The sequence below is a fragment of the Bos mutus genome, chromosome 7 (genome assembly GCF_027580195.1).
Source record: "Bos mutus isolate GX-2022 chromosome 7, NWIPB_WYAK_1.1, whole genome shotgun sequence".
NCBI classification, from domain to species: Eukaryota; Metazoa; Chordata; class Mammalia; order Artiodactyla; family Bovidae; genus Bos; species Bos mutus.
In genome coordinates, this window is record NC_091623.1 from 38,564,115 (window position 1) to 38,591,112 (window position 26,998).

The 26,998-nt window shown below is 40.6% G+C and overlaps 1 protein-coding gene across 1 annotated transcript in view; it reads right to left on the reverse strand.

Moving 5' to 3' along the window:
- FBXL17 (F-box and leucine rich repeat protein 17) overlaps nucleotides 1-26,998 on the reverse strand; it is a 527,341-nt gene that overhangs the window by 353,899 nt on the left and 146,444 nt on the right. Inside the window, 1 exon segment of the mRNA XM_070373201.1 lies at nucleotides 16,093-16,200. Within this exon segment, the coding sequence (XP_070229302.1) occupies nucleotides 16,093-16,200 (108 nt within the window).

A 26,998-nucleotide genomic window follows, 5' to 3' on the forward strand; every position in this document is an offset into this window, starting at 1 on the left:
AAAGTTACAAAGTTCACCTTCTGCTCTGCTCAATGTGGGGACTCGGTGGGTTTTAAGCAGGTATGTGACGTGATCTAACTTACATTTTAAATGCATCATTCTAGCCCCTGTGTGAGTCTTAGACTAGAAGCAAAGGAGCAGAGAGGCTGTAATGAATTAATGAAGTCAGGCAGTAGCAGGGACCTGGGCCACAGTGACAGCCCCTGGAGGTGGTATACCGAGACCAGACTCTGGATATATTTGAAATTAGAATCGACAGAATTTTCTGACAACTGAGTTATGGAGCATGAGAGAAAAAGAAAGAATCAGAGATGACGCCTAGGCTTTTTGTTTGAGCAACTGGAAGGTATGATTGCAATTAATTAAGATGCTTTGGGGAAAGTAGGGAGAGAGTTTGGTTTTGAAAATGCTACCTTTGAGATGCCTGAATATCGGAGGAGAGATGCCAAATAGATGTGGGGCTCATTAGCACACAGACAGCTTTTACACTTCTAAATTTAATACGTAAAAGTCTTAATTATATATCAATGTGCTCAGTTCATTAGGTTGGCTAGGTACAAGCATACTAGCCTTTCAATTTATAATGAGTAAAAAAAATATTAATTAATTGATTAAACTACTGTGTGGGCATATATATCCAGAGTAGTAAAAAAAAAAATAATAGCAAGCTAGCATGATTCTAAAAACAAAGCATTAGCATCATATTGTCCCAAGTGACCCGGAGTAGTTACAGGCTGGTTCAGTTCCTATCAAAGCACAACTCAGGCTCACAGCCCCAGCACACACCCTTTGTAAAACCTCCCAGGATTCGGAGTTGGGGACTCTGCCCTTTGTATACCCAGCAAGGCGGCTCATTCTCCCACCACACACTGCTTTATAATTTAGTCTAATTCAGCGTGCGTTTCCCCCACCAGAGTCCAAGGCAAGCTAGTGCAGGTCAGGGCCCATGTCTTACTCGCATCTCAGGCAGCAGTGGCCTCACACAGAACTAGGTGCATCAAACCAAACTATCAAATGTCTATATTGCAGAATGAGCTTGAATCAGGATCAAAATTTTAAAAATAACTTCATGGGTTCGGGTTTCCCAAAACCAGGATTCTGTTCTTGTAACTGTATCAAATGCACGATCTGCAGCTCTGAAGCTACATGTTTCTAAAAGTGATATATCTGAACATAAACTTCACTAATATGTAAGCATTACATTAAAAAAAAATTCTCATTCCACACAATCAAAGGTTATCTTAGAACAAGAAGCATCATCTCTTTTCATATTTATTCTTAAAATGAAGAACATTTAAGAAGTCTCTGTAATTTGACAGAGTTTTGATATGTATGGCAGGAATTTTGAGTAGTTCACCCAAAATTCTAATCGCTGCTTCAGAGACGTGCGTTTGTTAATTGCATCCCTGCTTCTCCAAACAGACTCGGAACGGATCGGCTCCTCCTCTTCCAGTCTGGCAGGCGGCACACTCTCTAACTGACTCTTTCCCTAGGACTTTTCTTTTCACCAAATCCCTTTCTTTTCTCCATGGAAGATTTCTAGAGCTCATAACAAACTACAAACAGCACTTGCAGTTAACAGCACTAAGAAGCCCTGTCAGATTTCTCAGTCTGCAGGTGCGAGGAAGCAGAATTTCTCCTCAATTAAAAAATAAAATATTCATACTGCTTCGCTTAAATAAGAAAAAGAAAAGCACAGCTTAAATAAATTAAGGGTAAATTAAATCAAACAGGAGCCAAGCAAGGGGAGACTGCTTCATCCGACGGGCTGGCTGTGCGCTTCTCTTTCATTTTCTCATACCAAGTTCACAGATCCTTTTTTTTTAAAGAAGACAATTCATGGGATTTTGAACCCATTTCAATCACTTGCAACCATGTATCATACTACTTCAATGTGCCAAAAGTGTTGGAAATATATTCCAAATAAAAGTTTTACAATCTTATTTTTAAAAGTAGTAATCGAAATGTCATTAGCCTGGGACAAAAGTTTATCATATCCATGCCAAGTGACCTGTACATTCACTTCCTGATATTATACTATCAAAGCCAAAGAGTCAAATTATTCCATTCTTTATTGTTAAATGTGTGAAACTGTAAAGCAAAGAAATGACAATAACAATTTTTAATTAAAAAAAAATACTCTGGCATATATTGCCATTTCCTGGCATTCCAAAAAAAAATTTACAGAAATGGTATACCTACTCTCTAAAATGAAATATCTTTTATTTCTTTCTTTCTGACTCAGGATATGTAACTGATTTCTTTCTTCCTGGTTTTGAATATTCATGGTCACATGGAAAATCTCTTGGGCTTACACTCTCATCTCTGAGCCTCAGAATAAAGTCAAAGTTCAGAGTGAAGAGTGCCCAAAACTTAATTCAGGCACTACTTCTTCCAATCTGTGACCGAGTACTGTTCAGAGCACCCGGGCACCCGGGACGGTAGCTACCAACAGGGTCACTGCTCGTTTTCCCACCTCCATAAACCAGAAACAGATTTCCTAACACGTGGAGGAAGAGCGTGTGGCTCCGTCAGTACAGCTCTCCTCGGGCTCACCCAGGGTCTGGGGCACCCTGCGTCCTCGGGGGACACAGCTAACCCAGGCATTCCTCAGCAGCTGTCTGTGTGAGGAGAAACATCCCCAAATGTGTACATGACTCCTCCCCTCCCCCCTCTCCTCCCCAATAAAGCCTCAGATACCCCTTTCAGAGGGAAAACCAGGCTGATAGAACAATCTAAAAATGAATCAATCAGATCACCCCTACTAAGTAAGAAAGAAAAATATCAGGATGCACGTAGGAAGAATACTGTTTCTTGCACAATCTTCACTGCTGGCATTGTACTTGATTTCATTATTCATGGTATCATCTAAATGCCAAAATCACCTATAATAATAAAAGAATGAACACTCTCTAAGGAAAATCTTAGAAAACTCAAACTTTCTAAAGAGCATGTGAGGATTCACACTCAAAACCCAAGTCAAGAACTCTACAAACACTGACTCAGGTCCCATTTGTTGTACTTAGTTTTACCTTTGTCCTAAAAAAAAAAAAGGTTGTAAGAAGCAGTAGCATTTGGTTTACATGTGTTTAAATTTGGAATTGACAAATCACACTCAATGTTAAGAGGCAGAAGTGAATGATCTAAAATTCTAGGTTAATGACGACGCTACAGGCAGTACAGTGAAGGTGAAAGTCACTCAGTCGCCTCCGACTCTTTGCAACCCCATGGACTGTATAGATTCTCCAGGCCAGAATACTGGAGTGGGGAGCCTTTCCCTTCTCCAGGGGATCTTCCCAACCCAGGGATCGAACCCAGGTCTCCCGCGTGGCAGGCGGATTCTTTACCAGCTGGGCCACAAGGGAAGCCCGGTATATCAGTTAACAGTAAGAAATGGCACTCAGAAAAGCCTTTACAAGGTTTTCCTTGATATTAGATCACACAGAACATGAAACTATTATTAGATAATGCAAAATTTTCAAAAATAAAGCACATAAATTATATGTTTGATTTATATATTAAAGCACTACCTTCTGATACAAAGAACTAATTCTCTTCTCTCAACCACTTTCTTCCATCTTTGAGTTGAAAAGGTAATTGAGATGAAATTTTAAACAGCACTAAATTTAAACTTCAAAATTTATGATTTACTTCAATATTATGCAATTTGGGTCACTTATACTTTCTTACATCAACAAAAAGCATGACCAAGATCTAAAAGTTAAAAAATAAACAGAAGTACTGATATGGAATATTCACTGGAAGGACTGATGCTGAAGCTGAAGTTCAAATACTTTGACCAGCTGATGCAAAGAGTTGACTCTATTGAAAAGACCCTGATGCTAGGAAACACTGAGGGCAGGAGGAGAAAGGGATGACAGAGGATGAGATGATTGGATGGCATCACCAACTCGATGGACATGAGTCTGAGTAAACTCTGGGAGTTGGTGATGTATAGGGAGGCCTGGCGTGCTGCAGTCCATGGGATCGCAAAGAGTCGGACACGACTGAGCAACTAAACGACAACAACTGATATGGTAATAGGTTATTTTTAATTGTCAGTCAAAACCATCCAATATATAACTTTAATTAACTGGTAACTAATAATAACTCAAATAACTAGTTCACAACAATTAACTTACTTAGTGAAATATTTCTCTTTGCATTTGCCTCTGTGAATTGGCACACATTACAGCACTGAGAAACATTTAAATTTCACCCGTTCCAGGAACATGGCTTCCCAGGTGGCTCAGTGGTAAAGAACATCCCTGCCAATGCGGGAGACCTGGGTTGGATCCCTGGGTTGGGAAGATCCCCTGGAGAAGGGAAAGGCAGCCCACTCCAGTGTCCTGCCTGGAGAATCCCATGGACAGAGGAGCCTGGTGGGCTTCAGTCCACGGGCTCACAGGGAGTCAGCCACAACTGAGCATGCCCACAAAGCAAAAGGAGCATGCATAAAAACTATTTTTATAAGTAAGCATCTGGCTTTCCATCCTACTCTTGGGAATTACCAAGAGCTGTAGCTTCATTATTCCTAATTGTCACACAGCTAGTTGTTTCTATCTATCGAGTTTTAGCTTATCTAGATCCAAGACAAGAGTATGGCTACAGATAGTCCAGGGAATGAAAGTGAAAGTCGCTCAGTCGTGTCCGACTCTTTGCAACCCCATGGACTTTCCATGGAATTCTCCAGGCCAGAATACTGGAGTGGGTAGCCTTTCCCTTCTCCAGGAGATCTTCCCAACCCAGGGATCAAACCCAGGTCTCCCACATTGCAGGGCAATTCTTTACCAACTGAACCACCTGAAAAGCCCAAGAATACTGGAGTGGGTAGCCTATCCCTTCTCCAGCAGATCTTCCCAACCCAGGAACTGAACCGGGGTCTCCTGCATTGCAGGTGTATTCTTTACCAACTGAGCTATGAGGGAAGCTCCAGTCTAAGGAAAGGTCAAGTCTAATTTAAATGTTATACAGTGCGCAATTCTCTGCTTTGTGCTTTGATCTCATTGTTACAAGATTCTTAGAGGGGAGATAAATATCAGTTCTATTCTCTTACAGGTGCTCTCATGTAATACGTTCTAGTATCTTACTAGGAAAACAAATCCCTATAAGCTGAAGGGAATTTCATTTAAAAAAAAAAAAAGGCTATTCTGATGAAGTAGAAGCTGAGAAGAGAGGCTACTGTAAGCCACAGATTTTCCACCAGCAGGACGCCACGAGCACCCCAAGGCTAGAGAGACAAGAAAGAAGACTCAGTGTTCATGAAAACCACATGCCTGGTCTTCCAGTGCAAGCTGGGGCTGCGGGAGGTCTGTCCAGGGCTGGAATCACAGAGGAGATGAAGCCTGTTGCCAGAAACGCAACCTGAGACAGAGAAGGAGGGAAAGAAACACCAGAGGGACTCCCTCCCTCAGCCTTCCTGCCTCCCACTAAATGCAGCCTGCATAGAGAAGCCCCCTGTGACACAGAAGAGACGCTCGGAGAGAAGGGAGGATAGGAGGGCGAACAGCCCTAGGACCGGCTCGAAGCAGAAGGAGGGAAAGGAGAAAGGCGGGCCAGCTTCCAAATGAAAAGAAACAGTCAGTCTAATGGGAGCTCATGGTGATAGCCCAGAAGGAGGAGGAACTCCCAGAGTATGCCCCACGCCTTGCCTGGGAACCCCAGGGTGCTCACAGATTTTGTTTTCTCCTCTGAGCCAGATGAAAGCGGAAAAGTATCCGGAGCTGCTGTCGGCTTCCTCAGGCACAGGGATATTGTTTCGTTTTTAAAGATCCAAGATTGATAGCCAATTGCATGTCGAAAAGTACCTCTGATTGAACATAATAACCAAGCATTTCCACTAGTGAATATAACAGAGAAAGCTCCAGTGGGCAGCTTTTTTCGTGGAGAAAAATGTGGATAGCCTATCATCCCACTGGGAGACAATCAATTGTGAGGAAGTCTACAGTAGGGAAGTGGCGATGCTCCTGACAGTTTTGCAGATACACTGTGATCAACAGCTTTTGTGTAACCACCTGTGATACCTCTGGGCTGGAGAGCAGACATATGAGGAGCTCAACTGCCTTTGTCAATGGACGCTACTGGACTCTCTTGCTGGGCCAGTGTGCCCAGAGAAGAGGGAGCTCGCAAACAAACTCTATTCCAAAAATTATTATGGGAAGTAATGAGTAATATTATGTAGACCCAAATAAATATTGCGGTTCCAAGCTAAAATTTTTGAACACACACCTTCTATGTTTGACTAATAGTGAGTTACCATGGAAATGAATTCCCTGTTTTCAAAGACGGTGACTTCAATAAAGATGCAACATAATTTATCTTTCCCTCAGCATCCAGGAGAGCCTTAGGCCATCATTATTAACACTGCACAATGATAAACAAAATTGTAAAGAAAAATATGATTATCTGGATTCTCTATAATTAATGATCGACACAGCGTGTGTTTGTGTGTAAGTGAATATATAATATTGCACATATGCAGGGACTTCCCTGTGGCTAACAGGAGCTGCCCAGGTGCACTGGAAACAGTGTTTAAATAAGATAGCTGAATTAGTTGACAATAAAACACCATTAAATATTTTATAAATGTTCAAAAACTTTTTTTTTCAGTCACTAATTTGTGTCCAACTCTTTGCAACCCCATGGACTGCAGCACACCAGGCTTCCCTGTACTTCACTACCTCCTGGAGTTTGCTCAAAATTATGTCCATTGAGTCAGTGATGCCATCTAACCATGTCATCCTCTGTCATCCCCTTCTGCTTTTGCCTTGAATCTTTCCCAGCATCAGGGTCTTTGCCAGTGAGTTGCTCTTTACATCAAGTGGCCAAAGTACTGGAGCTTCAGCTTCAGCATCAGTCCTTCCAGTGAGTATTCATGGCTGATTTCCCTTAGGATTAACTGGTGTGATCTCCTTGAGTCCAAGGAACTCAAAACTATTAAGTAAATATCAGATCACATCAGATCAGTCGCTCAGTCGTGTCTGACTCTTTGCGACCCCATGAATCGCAGCACGCCAGGTCTCCCTGTCCATCACCAACTCCTGGAGTTCACTCAGACTCAGGTCCATCGAGTCAGTGATGCCATCCAGCCATCTCATCCTCTGTCGTCCCCTTCTCCTCCTGCCCCCAATGTTTTAATCAATTGAATATGTTTTAAATTAACCAGACTCTGTAATTTTCAATACATGTTTATTTTAAATTAATAATTGATAAATGAATCATTTTGCTGTATAACTGAAACTAACTCAACATTGTAAATTAACTATACTTCAATAAAAATTAATTAATAAATGAGATCCACTCACTTTTCTTCCCTCAGTGGAACATTTCCTCATTTAAGTTTCATTACAATTTATTCTTACCAAGCCCCAGATCTCATTCTCTAATTCAGGCAGCCTGTTCTGTCGACTTAGAGACATGACCCCATCTGTGCCTGATACCATTATGTATTTATATATAAACCACAAGACTGAATGAAGCAGACTCACACTGATCCTTAAATAAAATTTCTGTCACTACACAGTGTGAATGAATCTGAAAGTCAAAAAGAGCATGAGAGCAGTATCTCCTAATATCTTTCCTGGATAAAGACTGACCTCATGTGTTAGAGACCAGATAAGTAAAGTTGAAATCCTTGCCTACAGAAGTACTCTGTATTTATAAACAACAAGTGTGTGATAAAAACGCAAGGAGTGAACTGAGGCTCACGTGAGCAAGGTGAAATGACATATAAAGTATAAAGCCAAGATCCAAGAAAGGTCCTTTCAAGACAGATAGCCAACTTTCCTCATTTAATATTTATATATTTACATTAAAGCCTGAAGAAACCATTTTATCAAAGGACAGATACAACAAAGAAATGTATTCGTTCATTTTACTTGTTAGGACTTCCACAAACTGAGTCATTTGAAAGATGCATTCATTATTTTACTAGCCTCATACTGATATATGCTGCTATGGCAGCTGCTGGAATGAAAATGTAGCACAAACAGACATTATAACTAGAGTGAGGGTAATAGGGTTGTAAAATATAAAAAGAGTAGCCTCACTGAACAGATATAACTGGCTCAGTAGAATGAAAAAAGTAAAGGTGATAAAACGCTACCGCTTATGTAGACACTGCCTACACTAGTTTGAAAAATAAAAACCAAAGTCACTCATTTGTGTGATAGCAGTAAGGTATAACATACCTTACGCCAGTCAGAATGGCCATCATTAAGAAGTCTACAAATAACAAATGCTGCAGAGGGTGGAGAGAAAAGAGGACCCCCTATACTGCTGGTGGGAATGTAAATTAGCACAACCGCTATGGAAAACAGTACAGAGGCCCCTTAAAAACAAAAAAGTGAAGCTACCATACGATCCAGCAATCCCACTCCTGGGCCTATATCCAGAGAACAATATAATTGAAAATGATACATGCATCCCGATGTTCATAGCAACACTATTCACAATAACCAAGACAGAGAAACAACCAAAATGTTCAATGACAAGTGAATGGACAAAGAAGACGCAGCATACACATACACGTGCGTGCACGCTCAGTCACTTCAGTCGCGTCCAACTCTTTGTGACTCCATGGACGACACCCCATCAGGCTCCTGTGTTCAGGGGACACTCCCGCAAGAATGCTGGAGTGGGTTGCCATGCCCTCCTCCAGGGATCTTCCCAGCCTGGGGATCAAGCCCACATCTCCTGTGTCTTCTGCACTGCGGGTGGATTCTTCACCACTGAGCCACTGGGGAAGCCCTATACGTATACACACGTAGGTATGCAACACACACACACACAATGGAATATTATAAAAAAGAGTGAAATATCGCCACTGCAACAACGTGGATGTAACTAAAGATTACCACCACACCACGTGAAGTGAGTCAGAAATGAGGACAAATATCAGCCGATACCACTCGTATGTAGAATCTAAAATACGACACAAATGAGCTTTTATGAAAAAGAAAGCGAATCACAGACACAGAGAACAGACTCTGGTGGGGTGGTGGACTGGGAGTGCGAAATCAGAGACGCAGCAGTACACGCAGAACGGGCAAGCGACAAGGCCCTGCCGTACAGCACGGAGAACGGGACCCGACGCGCGGTGATGAACCACAGTGCAAGGGTATTGCTGAAGCAGAACGCACATGTACGTGTAACTGAATCACTCTGCAGTGTAGTGGAAATTAGCACAACAATGTAAATCCACTCTATTTCAATAAGAAAAAATTTAAATGAGGTACAATACTATATTCCTCTGATTCAGTGCATTGCTATGGTAGGAATTTTTTGATGATTTAAAATATTGTTTTAGTTGTTCAGTGGGTTAAAGGAGAGAAAACAAATTCATGAAGAGCAGACAGTTATTCATCTTAATATTCTGAATCGGCACTCAGGTAGAATGAAGGGTCATAAAGCTTTTAACTGAGATTTATTTTCATGAAAATCATTTTACATTTTTATTTTTATAAAAGAACATGAATGGATTAGGACTAAAGAGTTATAAGCAGACTTTGTACATAATAATGAACATTTTTACAATTACTTCTTTATATTATTTTTCAAATGCTGCTTTAGTATGTGCCAAACACCCTTCCTCTACAGCCCAAGAGATAGGTAGATGCTATTATTATCCTCATTTTACAGATGAGAAAACTGAGAGTAAGAGATTACGTGAAATGCCAGTCTTACGATCAACAGTCACACCATTAGCTTTGATGACAGCAATAAGTGGCTTGCTGTCCCTTTTAAACTTCTAAGAAAAAAAATCTATTAATGGATCACACCAGGCCTAGAGAATCATTGCCTAAATTCTCAAAACTTGCTTTCTAGCTCAACTCTTAACTCCCCAAAAGCTAAAAAAACCAAGAGCATCCTACAAACACCTCTTCAGAGTCATCACTGGTCTACTCAGAAGGGAATATTTCAGAGCTGAATGAATTCAAGAACACACTTTCCACATCTCAAAATACCACTCAAGTTCCTATAAATTAATCAGAAACAAACAAAATTATAATCTATAGCTTAACAGCAATATCACCCCAAAAGCAGCAAAATAATATGTTCTATCTTTAGAATAAGACATTCTAAACTGATCAGTTGTTTTGAAATTTAGAAGGCAAGAAAGTTCATCTTTCATTTCTAGTCTCTGAATAAACATGACAAGGAAGATGAGAATTGAGTTAGCTGCATGGATGAACATTCTTTCACTTACTTACGTTAAATTAACTGAAAAAAAATCAATTTTGTTTTTCTTTAGAAAACATTTCATATTTTCAGCCATAAGCACTTTTAAACTATGTGTTTTACAAAAGTTCTGTAAATATGATATGGTCCAAGAAAATATCTGAATTTTTTTAGCTGCTACCTTCCAAAAAACACCTCTCCTTAAAAACAAAACCAAACAAACATACCCATATCTGACATATCCCAAGAATTCAGTTTGTGCTTCTAAACTGAAAACTGAAACAACAATAATATCTAAGACAGGCTTCCCAGCTGGTGCTACTGGTAAAGAATCCCCTTGCCAGTGCAGGAGACATAAGAGACATGGGTTTAATTCCTGGGTCAGGAAGATTCGCTGGAGGAGGGCATGGCAACCCCCGCCCCCCCCTGTATTCTTGTCTGGAGAATCCCATGGACAGAGGAGCCTGGAGGGCTACAGTCCATGGGGTCACAAAGAGTCGGACATGACTGATGTGACTTAGCATGCATACACAGCATCAGAATTAATATCATTAATTAATTAACAACTTTAAAATATATCAACAATCTAAAAAGGAAAAACATCTATCCCTAAGGTATGACAAATATAAATTTTATATAGCATAAAACAAAAACGAAGTTTTCTCAAAAATTCTTCATCTTTTTAACAGTCATTTATTGACTAGTCATTAAATGAGTATTTAGTCATTTATGAATAAAAATACCATCTTCCTGACTGTTGGTTGAAATCATTCGAAGTGACTGAAGTCAATTCACAATGGATCAGTGGCATGAAGCTCATGAACTCAGAGCAGACCTAAAGTTTGCACACCAACTACATGTACTATATAACATGCCACTTTGATATTTCAGACTCCTTTGGCTTATTTGTTCAAATGATTTTAAATTAATATTATATATAATGCACTTGAGTATTCATTATCATCCTGAGCTTTTTCCATGTTACTGAGTTCTTAAAAAGTATGTGATTGAATAATACGACTTATCATGTTATATTAATATCAATTTTAACCTCTTAAAAGCTTCATTATTACGGAAATTTTCAAGGATAAACAAAAGTAATGAGAATAACATAATGAACCTTCTTGTCCTATAACTTACCTCAATTATCTATATTTTGCCATTTTTGTTTCCTTTATTGGCCTATCCACTTTTCTATTTTTTCATCTGCTGTATGATATTTTGATACAAAGCCCTAATGCTATATCATTCCAATAGTAAATCACTCAAGTACGTATCTCGCTCCTCTGTCCATGGGATTCTCCAAGGCAAGAATACTGGAGTGGGTAGTCATTCCCTTCTCCAGGGGATCTTCCCGACCCAGGGATCGAACCTGGGTCTCTTGGGTTGCAGGCAGATTCTTCACCGTCTGAGCCACCAGGGAGGTCCGAAAAAGTTTTGAAATATAACAAATATTTGGTGGAATTCACCAGTGAAGCACTCTGGGCAGGGAGTATCACTGAGGGAAGGTTTTTAACAACAAAAGTAATTTCTTTAAGTAAAAGAGGTATCCAGGTTATCTACTGAATATTTCTTCCTGAGCGAGCTTCGGAAATTCACAACATTCAAATATATTTTCCATTTCATCTAACTTGTTGAATTTAGAGGTGTGAAGATGCTCATGATGTTCCTGTTACCCTTTTAATATCTGGAGACTCTGCAGTTATGCTGCCCCTCTGAGTCATGGCACTGGCAATGTCTCCTTCTCTCTATTAATTAGTCTGAATACAGATTTATCTAGTTTATCAAAGAACCAGCTTTGCGCTTTCATTAATATTTCTTTTTGTTTTCCATTTCACTAATATCCGCTGTGATGTTTATTATTTCCTTCCCTCTGCTTACTTTGAGTTTAATTTACTCTTCTCAAGTTTCATAAGGTAGAAGCTACGGCCGTTGACCTGAGACCTTTCTTTTTTTCGTATGTAGGTGTTTGGTGCTATTTAACCAAAGTGAGTACTTTAGCAGCATCCCACTAAATCTGGTGTGTTTTGTCTTTATTCTCCGTCAGTTCAAAATATTACTACTTCCTTGTTTCTCTTGGGATTTCTTTACTCGTGGGTTATTAGGACCAGATAAGCATGGGAGAACATACACTCATCTCCGGGGTTTTCTATGCAGCTGTCTCTGCTCTGGTACTCTGTCCTCCTGAGCCCTGGCCACCCCGGTCTCCCTGGACTTCCTGTTCTGTGTCTACTCAGGTCGCCTGCTCGGCTTTGCCTGGGCTGTCCTTCCCTGTGCTATGAGCTGGAAACGCTTCCAACACCTGAGAGAAGTCCTGGGTTGGAGGAGACGCAATTCTGCCGGACATGGCACGTCATTAACGTGCTCAACTTCGGAGGCAAAACAGAAGCCTCAGAAGCTCTCATCCCCGCTTCCAAACCCACTCCAGGAAAGCTGACTACCTTCTCAACCTGTGTGCGTGCGCTGTTAGCTATTTCTGGACTCTCATCTACATAGTCATAGCAGCTTAGAAGGAAGTCCATTACTGCTTGATATTAACAGAACGTATCTGAAGACTAAGGGTGTGTCATCAATAGAGTTCAGACAAGACGGAGAGCACCAAAGTAAAATTAAGTCCACGAGACCACAGTAATAGAATATCAATATTCTTTCTCTTGTTATCAATCTTCTGTCTTCTTGCCCTTGATTTAACAATCTAAGATGTCACAAATCCCCAATTTTCCCTTCTAACTTAGTAAGGACTTGACATTCCTTGCATTCAAGGACAGCCACTCAGAGTCCCTTCCAGGCCAACAATTCTTAAATTCAGAGATTTGTCTGGCTATAAGAAACCCTAGAGATAGATCCTCTATTACAGACATGCCTCTTCACAGGAGGAAACTAAGGCACGGAGCTTTCATGGCACTTGCCTCTTTAGCAAATTTAGAGTCACAGACTGGAAAGTAGGAAGTTGGAGAGATTTTCTCAATCATATAAAATTAAATATATTTATCCTGATAACACTCTGCATTTCACATCCTCTAATCATTTATTTAAAAATTACATAAAATATTGAGAAAAAAATATTGAAAACTATACACTGTGAGGACAATAAGGGTAACACAACTTTCTAGGAACGTTTATATATTTACAAACATTGTGTGAATGTAAATTACATTTTGTATAATGTCTTAGTATAAAAACACTGTCAGAACGAATTTAACAAAAAGCTTTGAGTTCTACCCTTGGTTTTCAAAAGCTGAAACAACTAAACTAGTTCAACCAAAGTAACGTATGTTTAAAAGGCTATCTTGCCGTTACCTGAATCCATGAACTAAGCAATGTCATGCCACAGACCGGTCTTCTCACCAAAACACTGTGCTGAGCACAGGGATGAGCCTAGAACGCTGCGGACCGGCTTTGATATGAATCCAGTAGATTCCGAGTGCTGACAGGCCAAACTCCCAATTCCGGAATACAATCTTCAGAATACTCTTCGCAGCAAATTAAGCCTTCCGAAGCTGACATCTGCCGTTGCTGCTACTTTGTCACAGAGAATAATTCTGATCTTTTAAGCACCAGTGTACCATAATTTTTGGCCATCTCAGAATGTTCAGGGAAGCGCTTACTGATCTAATAAGTCTTGTTTTGTCTTTAATGAGTACAATTTCAAGTGATCGTAAAAAGCCCACATATGGTCATTATAACACTTGTTGTGCACAATCTGTTCATCCAAAGGCATTTCTACTCTGCACTATAAACAGCAGTAGATGATGTGATGGGAAAAGCATTCATCTACGAAAATGTTCAGGCCAAGGTTATAGAAGATGAATAAAAAATTACGGTTACATATGGTCTTGGTTACACGAAGATGTTCTGATGGAGCAGTAATAGAGGATAACGTGCCTGTGCTCTCTGCCAGTTTTAGGTTCTAATCCTCCAAATACAATTAAAGCCCATCAGTCACGGAAGACACAGAATAATTACAGGCACTGCTTCAAACGCACTAGAATAAAACAGTGATTTGATTTCTCCCTCAAGGTTTGCTCTAAACTTCTAGCGGTTTAGTTATGGTGGCACTTCTTTGGGCTTCCCTGGTGGCACAGTGGTAAATAATTGCTGACCAGTGCAGGACGCACAGGAGACGTCGGTTCGGTCCCTGGGTCGGGAAGATGCCCTGGAGAAGAGAACAGCCACCCACTCCAGCATTCTCGCCTGGAGAACCCCTGGACAGGGGAGCCTGGCGGGCTGCAGTGCACCGGGTGGCACACACTCAGACACAACCGAGCACGCGCGCAAGCACCAGTTCTTTCAAGGAGAGTAAAAGTACTGGTCGCTCAGTTGTCTTCAACTCTGTGCAACCCCATGGACTGTAGCCTGCCAGGCTCCTCTGTCCATGAAATTCTCCAGGGAAGAATACTGGAGTGGGTTGCCATTCCCTACTCCAGGGGATCTTCCTAGCCCAGGGATCAAACCTGGGTCTCCTGCAATGTAGGCACATTCTTTACCATCTGAGCCACCACTAATTTTAATAATAGTAGCTAAAGTTTATTGGAGAAAGAAATGGCAACCCACTCCAGTGTTCTTGCCTGGAGAATCCCAGGGACAGGGGAGCCTGGTGGGCTGCCGTCTATGGGGTCACACAGAGTCGGAGACAACTGAAGCAACTTAGCAGCAGCTAAAGTTTACCTAGCACTTACCATGGTCCTGATACTGAGGAAAGCATCTTGCATATACTAGTTCAATTTAATTCCCTGAAAAATAATTTGTTCACTCAGCTGATTAACGGCAGAGCCAAGATTCAAACCCAAGCTGACAACAGAGCCTGGGTTCCTACCCTCTGGGCCTTATTGCCACAGTCCTAGGTAATTTATAAACATTTGCTCTTTTCCTAGGAGGGAAGAGGGCTTCCCTGGTAGCTCAGTTGGTAAAGAATTCGCCTGCAATGCAGGAGACCCTGGTTCGAATCCTGGGTCAGGAAGATCCGCTGGAGAAGGGATAGGCTACCCACTCCAGTATTCTTGGGCTCCTCTGTTGGCTCAACTGGTAAAGAATCAACCTGCAATGCAGGAGACCTGGGTTTGATCCCTGGGTTGGGAAGATCCCCTGGAGGAGGGAAAGGCTACCCACTCCAGTCTTCTGGCCTGGAGAATTTCATGGACTGTATAGTCCATAGGGTCTCAAAGAGTTGGATATGACTGAGCGACTTTCACTTTCACTAGGAGGAAAGAAACTGTAAATTCTTTTCCCTAAACTGTAAGCTTGAAGAGACATGACAAATTTTGAATAAGACACAAGTAAATTTTATAGTAGCCAGTTTTCTAAAACATGTATGTAAGAATTAGTTCATAATTATTATAGAACTCTGAAAAACAGCACAGATGATGCGTGACAAGTGAGAGATTACAAAGGAACTGATGTTTTCATTATCGCTAAAATATGAGACTTCCTGTATTTGTATATAAGGAAATTCTCTGAACTATGAAGTTAATTTTTGGCATACATTCACTTCTCTTTTCACCATGTATGTTCAGCTTAATCATATGAACTGACCATATGCACTTCTTAAAAGCCAAATACTCAGAAGATCTAATGATACTTGACCAGTGAAAACTTTCATTAAAGTATCTAAAACAATACATAACATTAAAATCTAAATAATTCTTGTCATATATATCAGTTTCTTTACTGTATACATTCACAGTTATTAGCAAAGGAAAAATGCCAAAAAGCAAGCTTCTTGTTTAAATGAATGTCCCATTTCAGAAAGGATAGATTTTATATTGTTGACTTAAACTGATTTTTATTATACCAAACACTACTTACACTTCTATTATGGTCTGACCAGTCCTCATTCAAGTATGTGGAACACTGCGAGGGCATTGGTATGAATGATGCTGGGAAACACCGAGGAGATGTAGCCGTGGAACCTACCTTGGTTAGGTGAATGACTCCTTTAGAAGTAACCGAACAACCCATGAAGCCAACGTACTGCAGCTCAGGACAGTGCTCAGCGAACGCTTTCACGGACTGGTCCGTCACCTGGGGAGAGCAGGGAAGAGAGAGAGTCAGGACAGCACTGCAGGATTTCACCACTGCAAACTCCCCCGGCCTTACCTTGCATTGTTAACGTTTCCTTTTCCAGTGGGCCGTTTGAATCCATAGACATGCTGCACGACGTCCTGTGCTTTTTAAATCCGCCCTCAACCCCACATTCCCTTCTGTCAGCCCATGTTTGTTTACATCTTCACGTCTCAGAGACGTCACATTAATCCACCTCCACCTCTTCATGCCTCCCTCAATAGACATGTATGCATTCTGACATTTACTCCATGTGCTATGAAATTCACCATTTCAAAGGGAGCAGTCCAGTGGTCTGTATCAGATTCACAAGTCGTGCCACCATCACCAACGTCTAACTCCAGAACATGCTTCTCACCCCAGAAAGGAGCCCCATGCCATCAGCAGCCGTTCCCCAGTTCCAACCCTGCCTCCAAGTCCTGGCAGCTTTCTGTCACTACAGCTTTGCTCAGTCCCGACATATTTGATAACTGAAATTGTACAACTGTTTCCTAAACGGCAACAACAGTCTCTTTATAAGGTTTCTCCCTACAAGTGTTTCTTCTAAGAAATCTGGTTTTGCCCCTCACTGCTTCAAACTTCTCAGATTTGGAGGGTATGATGGTTAAATTTATGTGTCATCTTGACTACACCATGAGATGCCCAAATGTTTGATTAAAAATTATTCTGGGTGTGTTCGTGAAGGTTTCTGGGTAAGATTAACATTTGAAACAGCAAACTGAATAAAATAGATTGCCTCCCCGAGGTGACCACTCAACCTCAGTCACATCCAGTCCGATGAAGGAATGGGACAAAAAGGGGAGTAAAGGAGGATCTGCCCTCTCCCTCTCTCTCTCCCTCCTTCTCTCGTTCTCTGCCTACCTTCACATTTAGCCACCAGTTTCCCACCTTTAGACTCAACTTTGGACTGGAACTTATATCATCAGCTCTCCGGGTTCCTCTGCGTTTAGACTCAGCCTAGAACTACACCATCTGCTCTCCTTGGTCTCCAGATCGCTGATTTGGGGATTTCTCAGCCTCCAGAGTTACAGGAACCAATTCCTTACAATAATCTCTTCTACACACACACACACACACCCCTCATACTAATTCTGACTCTCTGAAGAACCCTAACTAATGTGATACATATTAGAATCCCGTGAGGAATTTATTAAAACCTCAGAGTCAAAATAGGTGTAACCCAAGAATCTGTATTTTTAACAAGCCCCTAAGTGACTCTTAGGGATGTGAAAACTTGAAGCCCCAGAGCTGCAAAAAAGTTACATTGACAGCTTTTGGCATTTCTGCATGGCCCTGCTTTAAACAAAGGGCAAACTGAAATTCCTTTTTGTCTCCTCCAGCCTCCAAAAGCTTTCCATATATAAAATCATCTTCTTATAATTGTGCTAAGATTTTCTCCACTATTCTACAAGTTGTAGCATATAAAAGGAGGTCCAGATAGTCTCTATGATAGGGTTAATTTCAGCTTCACTTTCCTCAGTCAAGATGAAATCAACAAGTTAAACAACACTGTTAGTTTTTCAAACAGCAGTGACTTACACCTACTTTGCATTAACTTTAATATGGGTGACTCTTACTTTGTCTCTCCCTTATCTATTCTGAACAGATATTGGAAAATAAAGTTATGTGGGTAGCATTAATTCTGAAACAACACAAGAACGTTTTCCTAAAATAATCAAACCAACAGCGTCCATGGTACATCTGATAAAAGATTAATTCTGCCCTCAAAAGTAAAGTGTGCTTCAGCATGTTAAGACTAAGGGTGCCACTGATAAATTAAAAATGGGCCTTCCTGACACTCAGCTTTCTAAAAACATTATGTCAAGAAAGAATATTTAAGGCACTGAAATTGCCTGAAGCTTCAGTGAAAACCAATTTCCATTTAAAAAAAAAACCTCAGAGGGTGGCGGGAAGGAGAGGGAAACAGGTTCAACACCTATCGCCATTTGGTTCAACATCCTGCCTAATCTGACATCAGGCTTCTCCCAGATCCATCTTCAAAAGGGGGAAGAGGAATTCAGATAAGGATGAAGGACACAGGAAAGCTCAGGTCCAAGGTGTTAGAGCTTTCAGAGACAAAGTATTAAAACTGGCTTTGTGGGTCTTCCTCTTTTAGCTCAAGGAGTCAAATGAGAGGTTGGAGGTGCCTCCTGCAGCAACAGAGCCCCAAGAGCCGAATAAGGCTAGAGGGAGTGCCTGGGGGACAGGGGCGCTCTGTGACCTTACCACAACTGTGCAACCAACACCACGATCCAGTCACAGAACGCCTCCATCACACCGCCCTAAAAGTCCCTTTCTCCCTGATGCCCACATGCAGTCAGTCACCGCTCCTGCCCCGAGATGACCCGTGATCTGTTTTACACATCTACAGCTGCCTTTTCTAGAAACTTCAGGTAAATAGGATTCTACAATAAAGTCTTTTGTGTCTAGCTTCTTTCGCTAGTAATTTCTTTTGTTTGTTTGTTTGAGGTTCCCCCTTGCTATTACCTGTATCAGTAGTTGGCTCGTTTTACTTCTGGGTAGATTTGCATGGTATAACTATATTACATTTTGTTTATCCACTCACCAGTTATAAACATTTTGTTTACAGTGTGGGGCTTTGATAAATATGCTTCTGTGATAGTTCACATACAAGTCTTTGTTTGGACATATGTTTCATTCCTTTTGCATAAATATCTAGGATTGGAATTACTGAGTCATATGATAAGCTTATTTTTTTAGACATTTTTAAATGTGAGTTGTTTTCTTATTAAATTGCAAGAGTTCTTTATATAACTTGAATACACGTCCTTTATCAGGTATCTGTTTCACAAATCTTTTCCTCCATTCTGTGCTTTGTCTTTTCATTTCCTTGATGGTGGTCTTAGAACCAACATTTAGGCCTATGGTGCTCCTGGAGTTAATTTTCGTGAACAGTGTGAAGTAAGGTGAAAGGTTCATTCTGTTTGCACATGAATTGTCCTATTTGTTGAAAAGACCATCTGGAATGGTTTGATTTTGAGGGATCATACTTACTCACAGACTGTGATAAAACCAGCCAGTAAATAAGAATTCATATGCAAAGAGAAACGTGGCTCAGGATTTGGAAAGTGGTATCAGAAAATTAGCGGGGAATGAGACCAGCTGGCAAAGCAGATTTTGACCTTTTAGTCAAAGCTGTGATGGAGAAAAAGAGAAGACGAACCTCAGATTCAACAGTGTCACCTCTTCACAAGACAGAGACAGAGAGGACCATCTCCTTAAGCTGACACTCTAAGAGCCAACTGACATTCTGATACCAGCGTGGAGAAGACGCAGTGCATTTAGTGTTACGATGAGGAGACGCACTGGTGACAAGGAATGCCCCGTGCCTTCAGAGTCACAAGGGCCATGAAGAGCCTCAATAGCACAGACACACGCAAGATTCTAGTGGAGCCTCCACTGTGAATCCTAAGGGGCCCTCTCTAGTTGCTGGAGCCCAAACAAACGGAAGCCAGAAACACAGAGGCAAAGGCAGAAAGAAGATACTGGTTCTCAAAAGCTCTTGAGCAGCACTCAACCAGACATCCTTTGAGGGTGGGTTCTCATGAGAGCAAATGCGGGCACAAGAAGAACCCTCCCCGGGAGGTAGAAATACAAGGCCTAGAAAATGCAGATGTAATGGCCACTATGGAAGAAATGTCCATACATGATGAACATATTCTAACCAGAAGGAAGAGAAAAAGCAGAAGGTGGGCAGCACAGGGTCACTAATCTTGCTTGAAGAGTTAACTGTTATAAAATTATTATTTATATTATTGTTTACATAATATTTTTGAATTGCTGAATCTAGAGATTCAGTCTTTGAACACAGCTCAAAGTTTGGGTACCAGCAGCCAAAGTAGCTTAAGAGGGAATAGAAAATAAAATGGCTGTATTTACTAAGGCCTTACTGTGGGCCAAGCTAAGTCCTCTCTGTAACAGGGGATCCCTATAATACCCTTGACAGGCAATATTAGCCCCATTTTAGTGCTAAGACACTTCAGTCATGCCGGACTCTTTGTGACCCCATGGACCTCCTCTGGCCGTGGGATTCTCTAGGCAAGAATACTGGAGCGGGTTGCCATGCCCTCTTCCAGAGTAGACCTAGCCCCATTTTACAGGTGACTAAAATAAGCCTATCAGAGATTGGCTTCTCCCAAATCAAACCACTAACAGATGGCCAAGCAGGCTTTAAACTTTGGTCTTTCAGATTTTATAATCCATGTTCTTTAACTTATATATACTAGGCTGTGATTCATTTAGTTAGTGGTGCTAATTTCCACTCAAATGCAAAAGCAAATTTAAGGCCCTCCCTCTGGCCCCAGAGAGGTAGAGTGGCAGGGATCAAGGCACAATGGGTCTATTTTTTAAAGAATTTTCTAGAGAGAAGCACTACCCTTGATTACTTTTTTCATCTCCTAAGGATAGAATAGATGTGCTGAAATGCCATGATAGTTTCCTGTATATCCTAAGAATCCTCCCAAAACAAGAAGCGTAAAAGTGGGGTGTGTGTGTGTGTGTGTGCGCGCGCGCACGCATTCAGTTGAGTCCAGCTCTTTGTGACCCCATGGACTATTAGCCCTTCAGGCTCCTCTGTCCATGGTGTGTTCCAGACAAGAATATTGGAGTGGGTTACCATTTCCTCCTCCAGGGGATCTTCCCAACCCAGGGACTGAACCCATGTCTCCTGTGTTTCCTGCATTGCAGGCGGATTCTTTACCTGCTGAGCCTTTGGGGAAGCTCAAAAGTGGGTTGGGATTATCTAATTCAGAGGTGATGAAGAAGCTGGGTTAATGGTAGTGAATTATAAAACCACATAAGTAGAAACTGATAATCCAAGAAAGCACTTTCACCTAAAAAGGATTAAAATTAAAGACTAAGAAAATATGGATGGGAAAAGCTTTTACTTAAATTTCAGGACTCTAAACAAAGAGATGCAGCTTCTTCTTATTTTAAGACAAAGTTTCCTTAGAACATGGGTGGAGAGATCTATCTTTATCAGAATAAGACTGAGTCAATGAAAAGGGATTTGTAATCTGTGCTGAAAGATTAAATTTGGGGAATGATGCTAGTGTATCAATAGAAGAAAGAAATTTATATCATTAATTCTAAAAAGGTCAAGAAATCTTTGTACATTTTTACACTTGGGACATTAAAGAATTGTTCCATATAATCCTACATGAATGTATTAAATAATATAAAGTATTTCACAACTTCACTTAGAAAAAAGTTTTCGCTAGAGTTCACCCCAAACCTACAAATTCAGACTTGGAAATACATACTTCTAATAAGTTCTCTTAAAGAGTTCACCCCAAACCTACAAATTCAGACTTGGAAATACATACTTCTAATAAGTTCTCTTAAAGATTCTTATGGAGTCAAGTCATAAACAACTCACAACTAAATCTAACAACTAACCAGCCTTTCCAAGTGCTAGCACTGAAGATGGTCCTGGGCACACGTGGCGTCATGGGGTTATCTCTTTGCTGACCTATACTGACACCACAGACCACCAAGGTCCAGGACATGCCATCCTTCTGGGCATTTTCAGCAGCCTGCACACTGAACGTCCTTCTGCCACTTTTGATTCCACAAATCTATCCTCCACCCATCGAGCCATAGCGATCTTTCAACGTGTACAAATCACATCGTGTCAGTCTGCCATTCACAGTCCTCCAGTGATACCAATTGCTCGAAGTATAAAATCCAAACTCCTATAATCTACAAGGCCCTGCACAATCTGCCTCCTCCCTAGTTCTTCCACCTCGTTCATCATCCCACCATCCCCTATCCAGGTCTGAAACCAAGTCTGAAGAAGTAACCACCGCTATGGAGGGTTGGATGTCTGGCAGAACGGTTGTGATTTGGTTTGGAAGGAATCTATTTTATTGATAACGTGAGACATACATGGGTTAAAGAAACTATGAGGTCCCCTTGAGTTCCAGCCTCCTGCACGCACCTACCGCATGGTGCCGTTCATTAAAGGCTCTAAGGGAAGGGTGATAAAGGGAAGCTGTCCTTCAAGGCCCATCAGGTAAACTGAGGACCAACTAAAGGGATATTCTGGCCTCAGGGAGGCTGCCAGTGGGTCACGCCTACAGCAGGGTCCTGCCCTGTGAGAAGAGCAGTATACTACAGCAAGGGGCGCCTTCAGCACTAGGCCGAGCCAGTCAGTAAGCATTCACATCTGACAACGGACGAACAAGTACTATGTGAGGCGCTATAATGACTCAAGTCCCAAGTGAAGAATCTGATTTAGATACCGAGTAATATACATGGGCTTCCCTTGTGGCTCAGCTGGAAAAGAACCACCTGCAATGCGGGAGACCTGGGTTCGATCCCTGGGTTGAGAAGATCCCCTGGAGAAAGGAAAGGCTGCCAACTCCAGTATTCTGGCCTGCAGAATGCCATGGACTGTATAGTCCATGGGGTCACAAAAAGTCGGGCACAACTGAGTGACTTTCACTTTCAAATATACATGATACTTCAGGAGTTTTAAAATGAAATACAATAAAATTTCTCCATTTATTGAGTCTTCAAACTCTATGAAAATTTCTTTTTCATTTTCACCTCCTTTGCTTTTCTGTATTCTATTTTTTCACAGGTTATAAAACACTTACAATTAATGCACCCTCCTTTTAAATAGTGTAACAAAAACACAAAAGAGAATCATACCGACCATATAAAAGGAAATAGCTAAATATGGAGACAAAGTACTTGGTACGGATTCGCCTTATGAATCATTTCAGTAAGACCTTTTCACTATGCTCTTACTGTAATAAAAATTTCATATTTTTAGTGACTTTTAAAAAGAAATCTAAAAGAACATTATTTAAAGATAGTATTCTTTTAAACTACAGTCAGACAACATTTAGTGAGTAAATACCATGGCTCAAGCGCTGCGCTACACACCACGACCAAGACAATCCACCTTCACAGAGCTGACAATCCAGTGAGAGGAGTAAATGCGAAATAGTTATTATAAGTGTGACCCCTCCTTTAATCACTTGCAGTAGCCTACCAATTACTCCTTTCTATATATGTGCAATAATTACACGGTACACAAAGGAGGTTGGGCTAGTGATTAGGAACCCACTTGGCAATGTGGGAGATGCAGGTTTGATCCTTGGGTCAGGAAGGTCCTCTGGAGGAAATGGCAGCCCACTCCAGTATTCTTGCCCAGGAAATCCTATGGACAGAGGGTCTGGCAGGCTGCAGTCCATGGGGTCACAAAAGAGTCGTATACAACTTAGCAACTAAACAACAACAACACATGGAAAGAAGTCAAAAGTATGACTAAAAATTATATTCAATTATACAAATGAGATTCTTCTCAAATACTTTAAGTTATTGTATGCCTGATATCATTATATGCCCAATATCATTTCAGTAGAGGGCTAGAATATGTATTGCTTTTATAAATCATGAAAAAAACAAGGATTATTTAAGAACTCATACTTACTAATAGAACTAATACAACTCTGCTGTTAATCAGCATGACTCAACTACTCATTAGGTAAATCAGAAGCACAAGACAGCAAAAGCCTTTAACATTTTACGACGAAAAAATTCAAAAACATAAAAAAGTAGAAAAAACAATAAAATAAACCTCCATTTACCAATCATCTACCTTCAATAATTACTAGCTCATTGTCAACTTTGTTTTATTAATAGCCCTATCCACCTCTAAAACATCACATTTATCAGTAAATATTTCAGTATATCTCTAAAAGATAGGATCTTTTAAAAATCAGAGCCATAATACCCTTATCATCCCAGGAAAAATGTTCATGTGAGACTTAATATGAAAAATGAACTATGTATAGTTTTATGGAGATAATCCAACATGGTAATTTAAAAATCTCATTAAAAATTTACAACAATTTTATAAAAACTGACCCTTTGTCAACAAGGGCACTGAGATTCATAACTAATCATTTTCTAAAACTCTAAAATTCCATTAGCGGCCAATGAGAATCTGATTATTTGATTGCTTGTTTGACCTTGCCTGATTTTTGCTCATTCTGTCTTGCTTAATGTTAGTCTGGGTTTAGAGAAGTCAGATTGGCTGATAAAAAGAGATTTATAAGTTATGCATTAAAGTATTGTGAAAGGGAAAGACACTGGTCCAGAATTAGCGGCACAGATACGTGTCCCTACTAAAAAGATTTACGCTAAGTCAGCTATGACTCAACCATTTCCCTCTAGTTTGCTGACCATGTTTCTTTAACTAATACTTTATTTTATTGAAATTCAATACTTGGGTAATGTAAATGAAACAGAATAATTAGTCTATTCTGCATCAGCTCACCCTTTAATTAATGAAAGGAATAAATCTAAAGAGAAATCTCCAAACCTAACAATCATAGTTGTATTTAGCAATGATATTTACAAGGCATTTTCTAGTATACATACACATCTGTCCACTCACCCAGTTAGATAAGCAGGCAGGTGCAAATTTCATTTCACAAATGAAGAAACACAGAAGTTAAAGTAACCTGCCCCACCTTATATGTGAGCCCAGTGCCCTGTGCATTACAACATACTCAATAATGTACTTAAAATACAATCAAAGAATCTATATGAGTGCTAAATTTGAGACCCATTAAGTAATAAATAAACATAGCTGATAAAAAAAAGTCCTTATTTCATAAACATGCAACTAATTTAATTCTTTGGTCATATCACAGAAAAAAATGTTTCAATTCTCTGAAAGTAAAGCGTCTTCCATTCTGCCAAGCTTTATTTCATTTCTAAACACAACTTTTAAATTAACAGATATGGTTAGTATATTTCAAAGAGTATAAAGTGAAACTCATAAGAATATGACTGAAGGCTAAATTAAATCCACCAGACAGATCACTTACCAAAATCTATGTGGATGCATCATGTGTTATGCAAGAAAACAGGGAAAAATAGAAGTAGTATACACAACTTGAATTCTGACTCATGTAACTTTGAATGGGTTTCATCACAAAGGGTAAAATGAACTGAAGTCCCAGAAAGCTCACACACAAAGAACAGTGCTCGGAATAGCAGAAGAGCTAGTTAGTATTTCAAAAGGCTTGCTAAAAGTCACGGAGGAAGAGAAAAACCACCACGATAAAGGTAATTTCCTTAGACTCCCACACCATCGAGGCCTCTCTTTATCTACAAAAACAGGTGTTCTCTGCCTCCTCCTCAGCCCCTGCCCAAACACCTCATCCCCTGCCCGACATGTGCGGCCCTCTCTTCCATTTCCACCAATTCCCTTACCTCTCCCTGGTTCTTCTCCTTCCTTTTCCTCGTGTTCCTTCTGAACCCTTTATGCCCACTATTACACCTTTTCTTGAAGAGATCTCTAGTCTTTCCCATTCTGTTGTTTTCCTCTATTTCTTTGCATTGATCGCTGAAGAAGGCTTTCTTATCTCTTCTTGCTATTCTTTGGAACTCTGCATTCAGATGCTTATATTTTTCCTTTTCTCTTTTGCTTTTCGCTTTTCTACTTTTCACAGCTATTTGTAAGGCCTCCCCAGACAGCCATTTTGATATTTTGCATTTCTTTTCCACGGGGATGGTCTTGATCTCTGTCTCCTGTACAATGTCACAAACCTCCATCCATAGTTCATCAGGCACTCTATCTATCAGATCTAGGCCCTTAAATCTATCTCTCACTTTCACTGTATAATCATAAAGGATTTGATTTAGGTCATACCTGAATGGTCTAGTGGTTTTCCCTACTTTCTTCAATTTCAGTCTGAATTTGGCAATAAGGAGTTCACAATCTGAGCCATAGTCAGCTCCTGGTCTTGTTTTTGCTGACTGTATAGAGCTTCTCCATCTTTGGCTGCAAAGAATATAATCAATCTGATTTCGGTGTTGACCATCTGGTGATGTCCATGTGTAGAGTCTTCTCTTGTGTTGTTGGAAGAGGGTGTTTGCTATGACCAGTGCATTTTCTTGGCAAAACTCTATTAGTCTTTGCCCTGCTTCATTCCGTATTCCAAGGCCAATTTGCCTGTTACTCCAGGTGTTTCTTGACTTCCTACTTTTGCATTCCAGTCCCCTATGATGAAAAGGACATCTTTTTTGGGTGTTAGTTCTAAAAGGTCTTGTAGGTCTTCATAGAACCGTTCAGCTTCAGCTTCTTCAGCGTTACTGGTTGGGGCATAGACTTGGATTACTGTGATACTGAATGGTTTGCCTTGGAAACGAACAGAGATCATTCTGTCGTTTTTGAGATTGCATCCAAGTACTGCATTTCGCACTCTTTTGCTGACCATGATGGCTACTCCATTTCTTCTAAGGGATTCCTGCCCACAGTAGTAGATACAGTGGTCATCTGAGTTAAATTCACCCATTCCAGTCCATTTTAGTTTGCTGATTCCTAGAATGTTGACGTTCACTCTTGCCATCTCTTGTTTGACCACTTCCAATTACCCTTGATTCAAGGACCTGACATTCCAGGTTCCTATGCAATATTGCTCTTTACAGCATCGGACCTTGCTTCTATCACCAGTCACATCCACAACTGGGTATTGTTTCTGCTTTGGCTCCATCCCTTCATTCTTTCTGGAGTTATTTCTCCACTGATCTCCAGTAGCTTATTGGGCACCTACTGACCTGGGGAGTTCCTCTTTCAGTATCCTATCATTTTGCCTTTTCATAGTGTTCATGGGGTTCTCAAGGCAAGAATACTGAATGGTTTGCCATTCCCTTCTCCAGTGGACCACATTCTGTCCTTTCTTTGGAAGGAATGATGCTAAAGCTGAAACTCCAG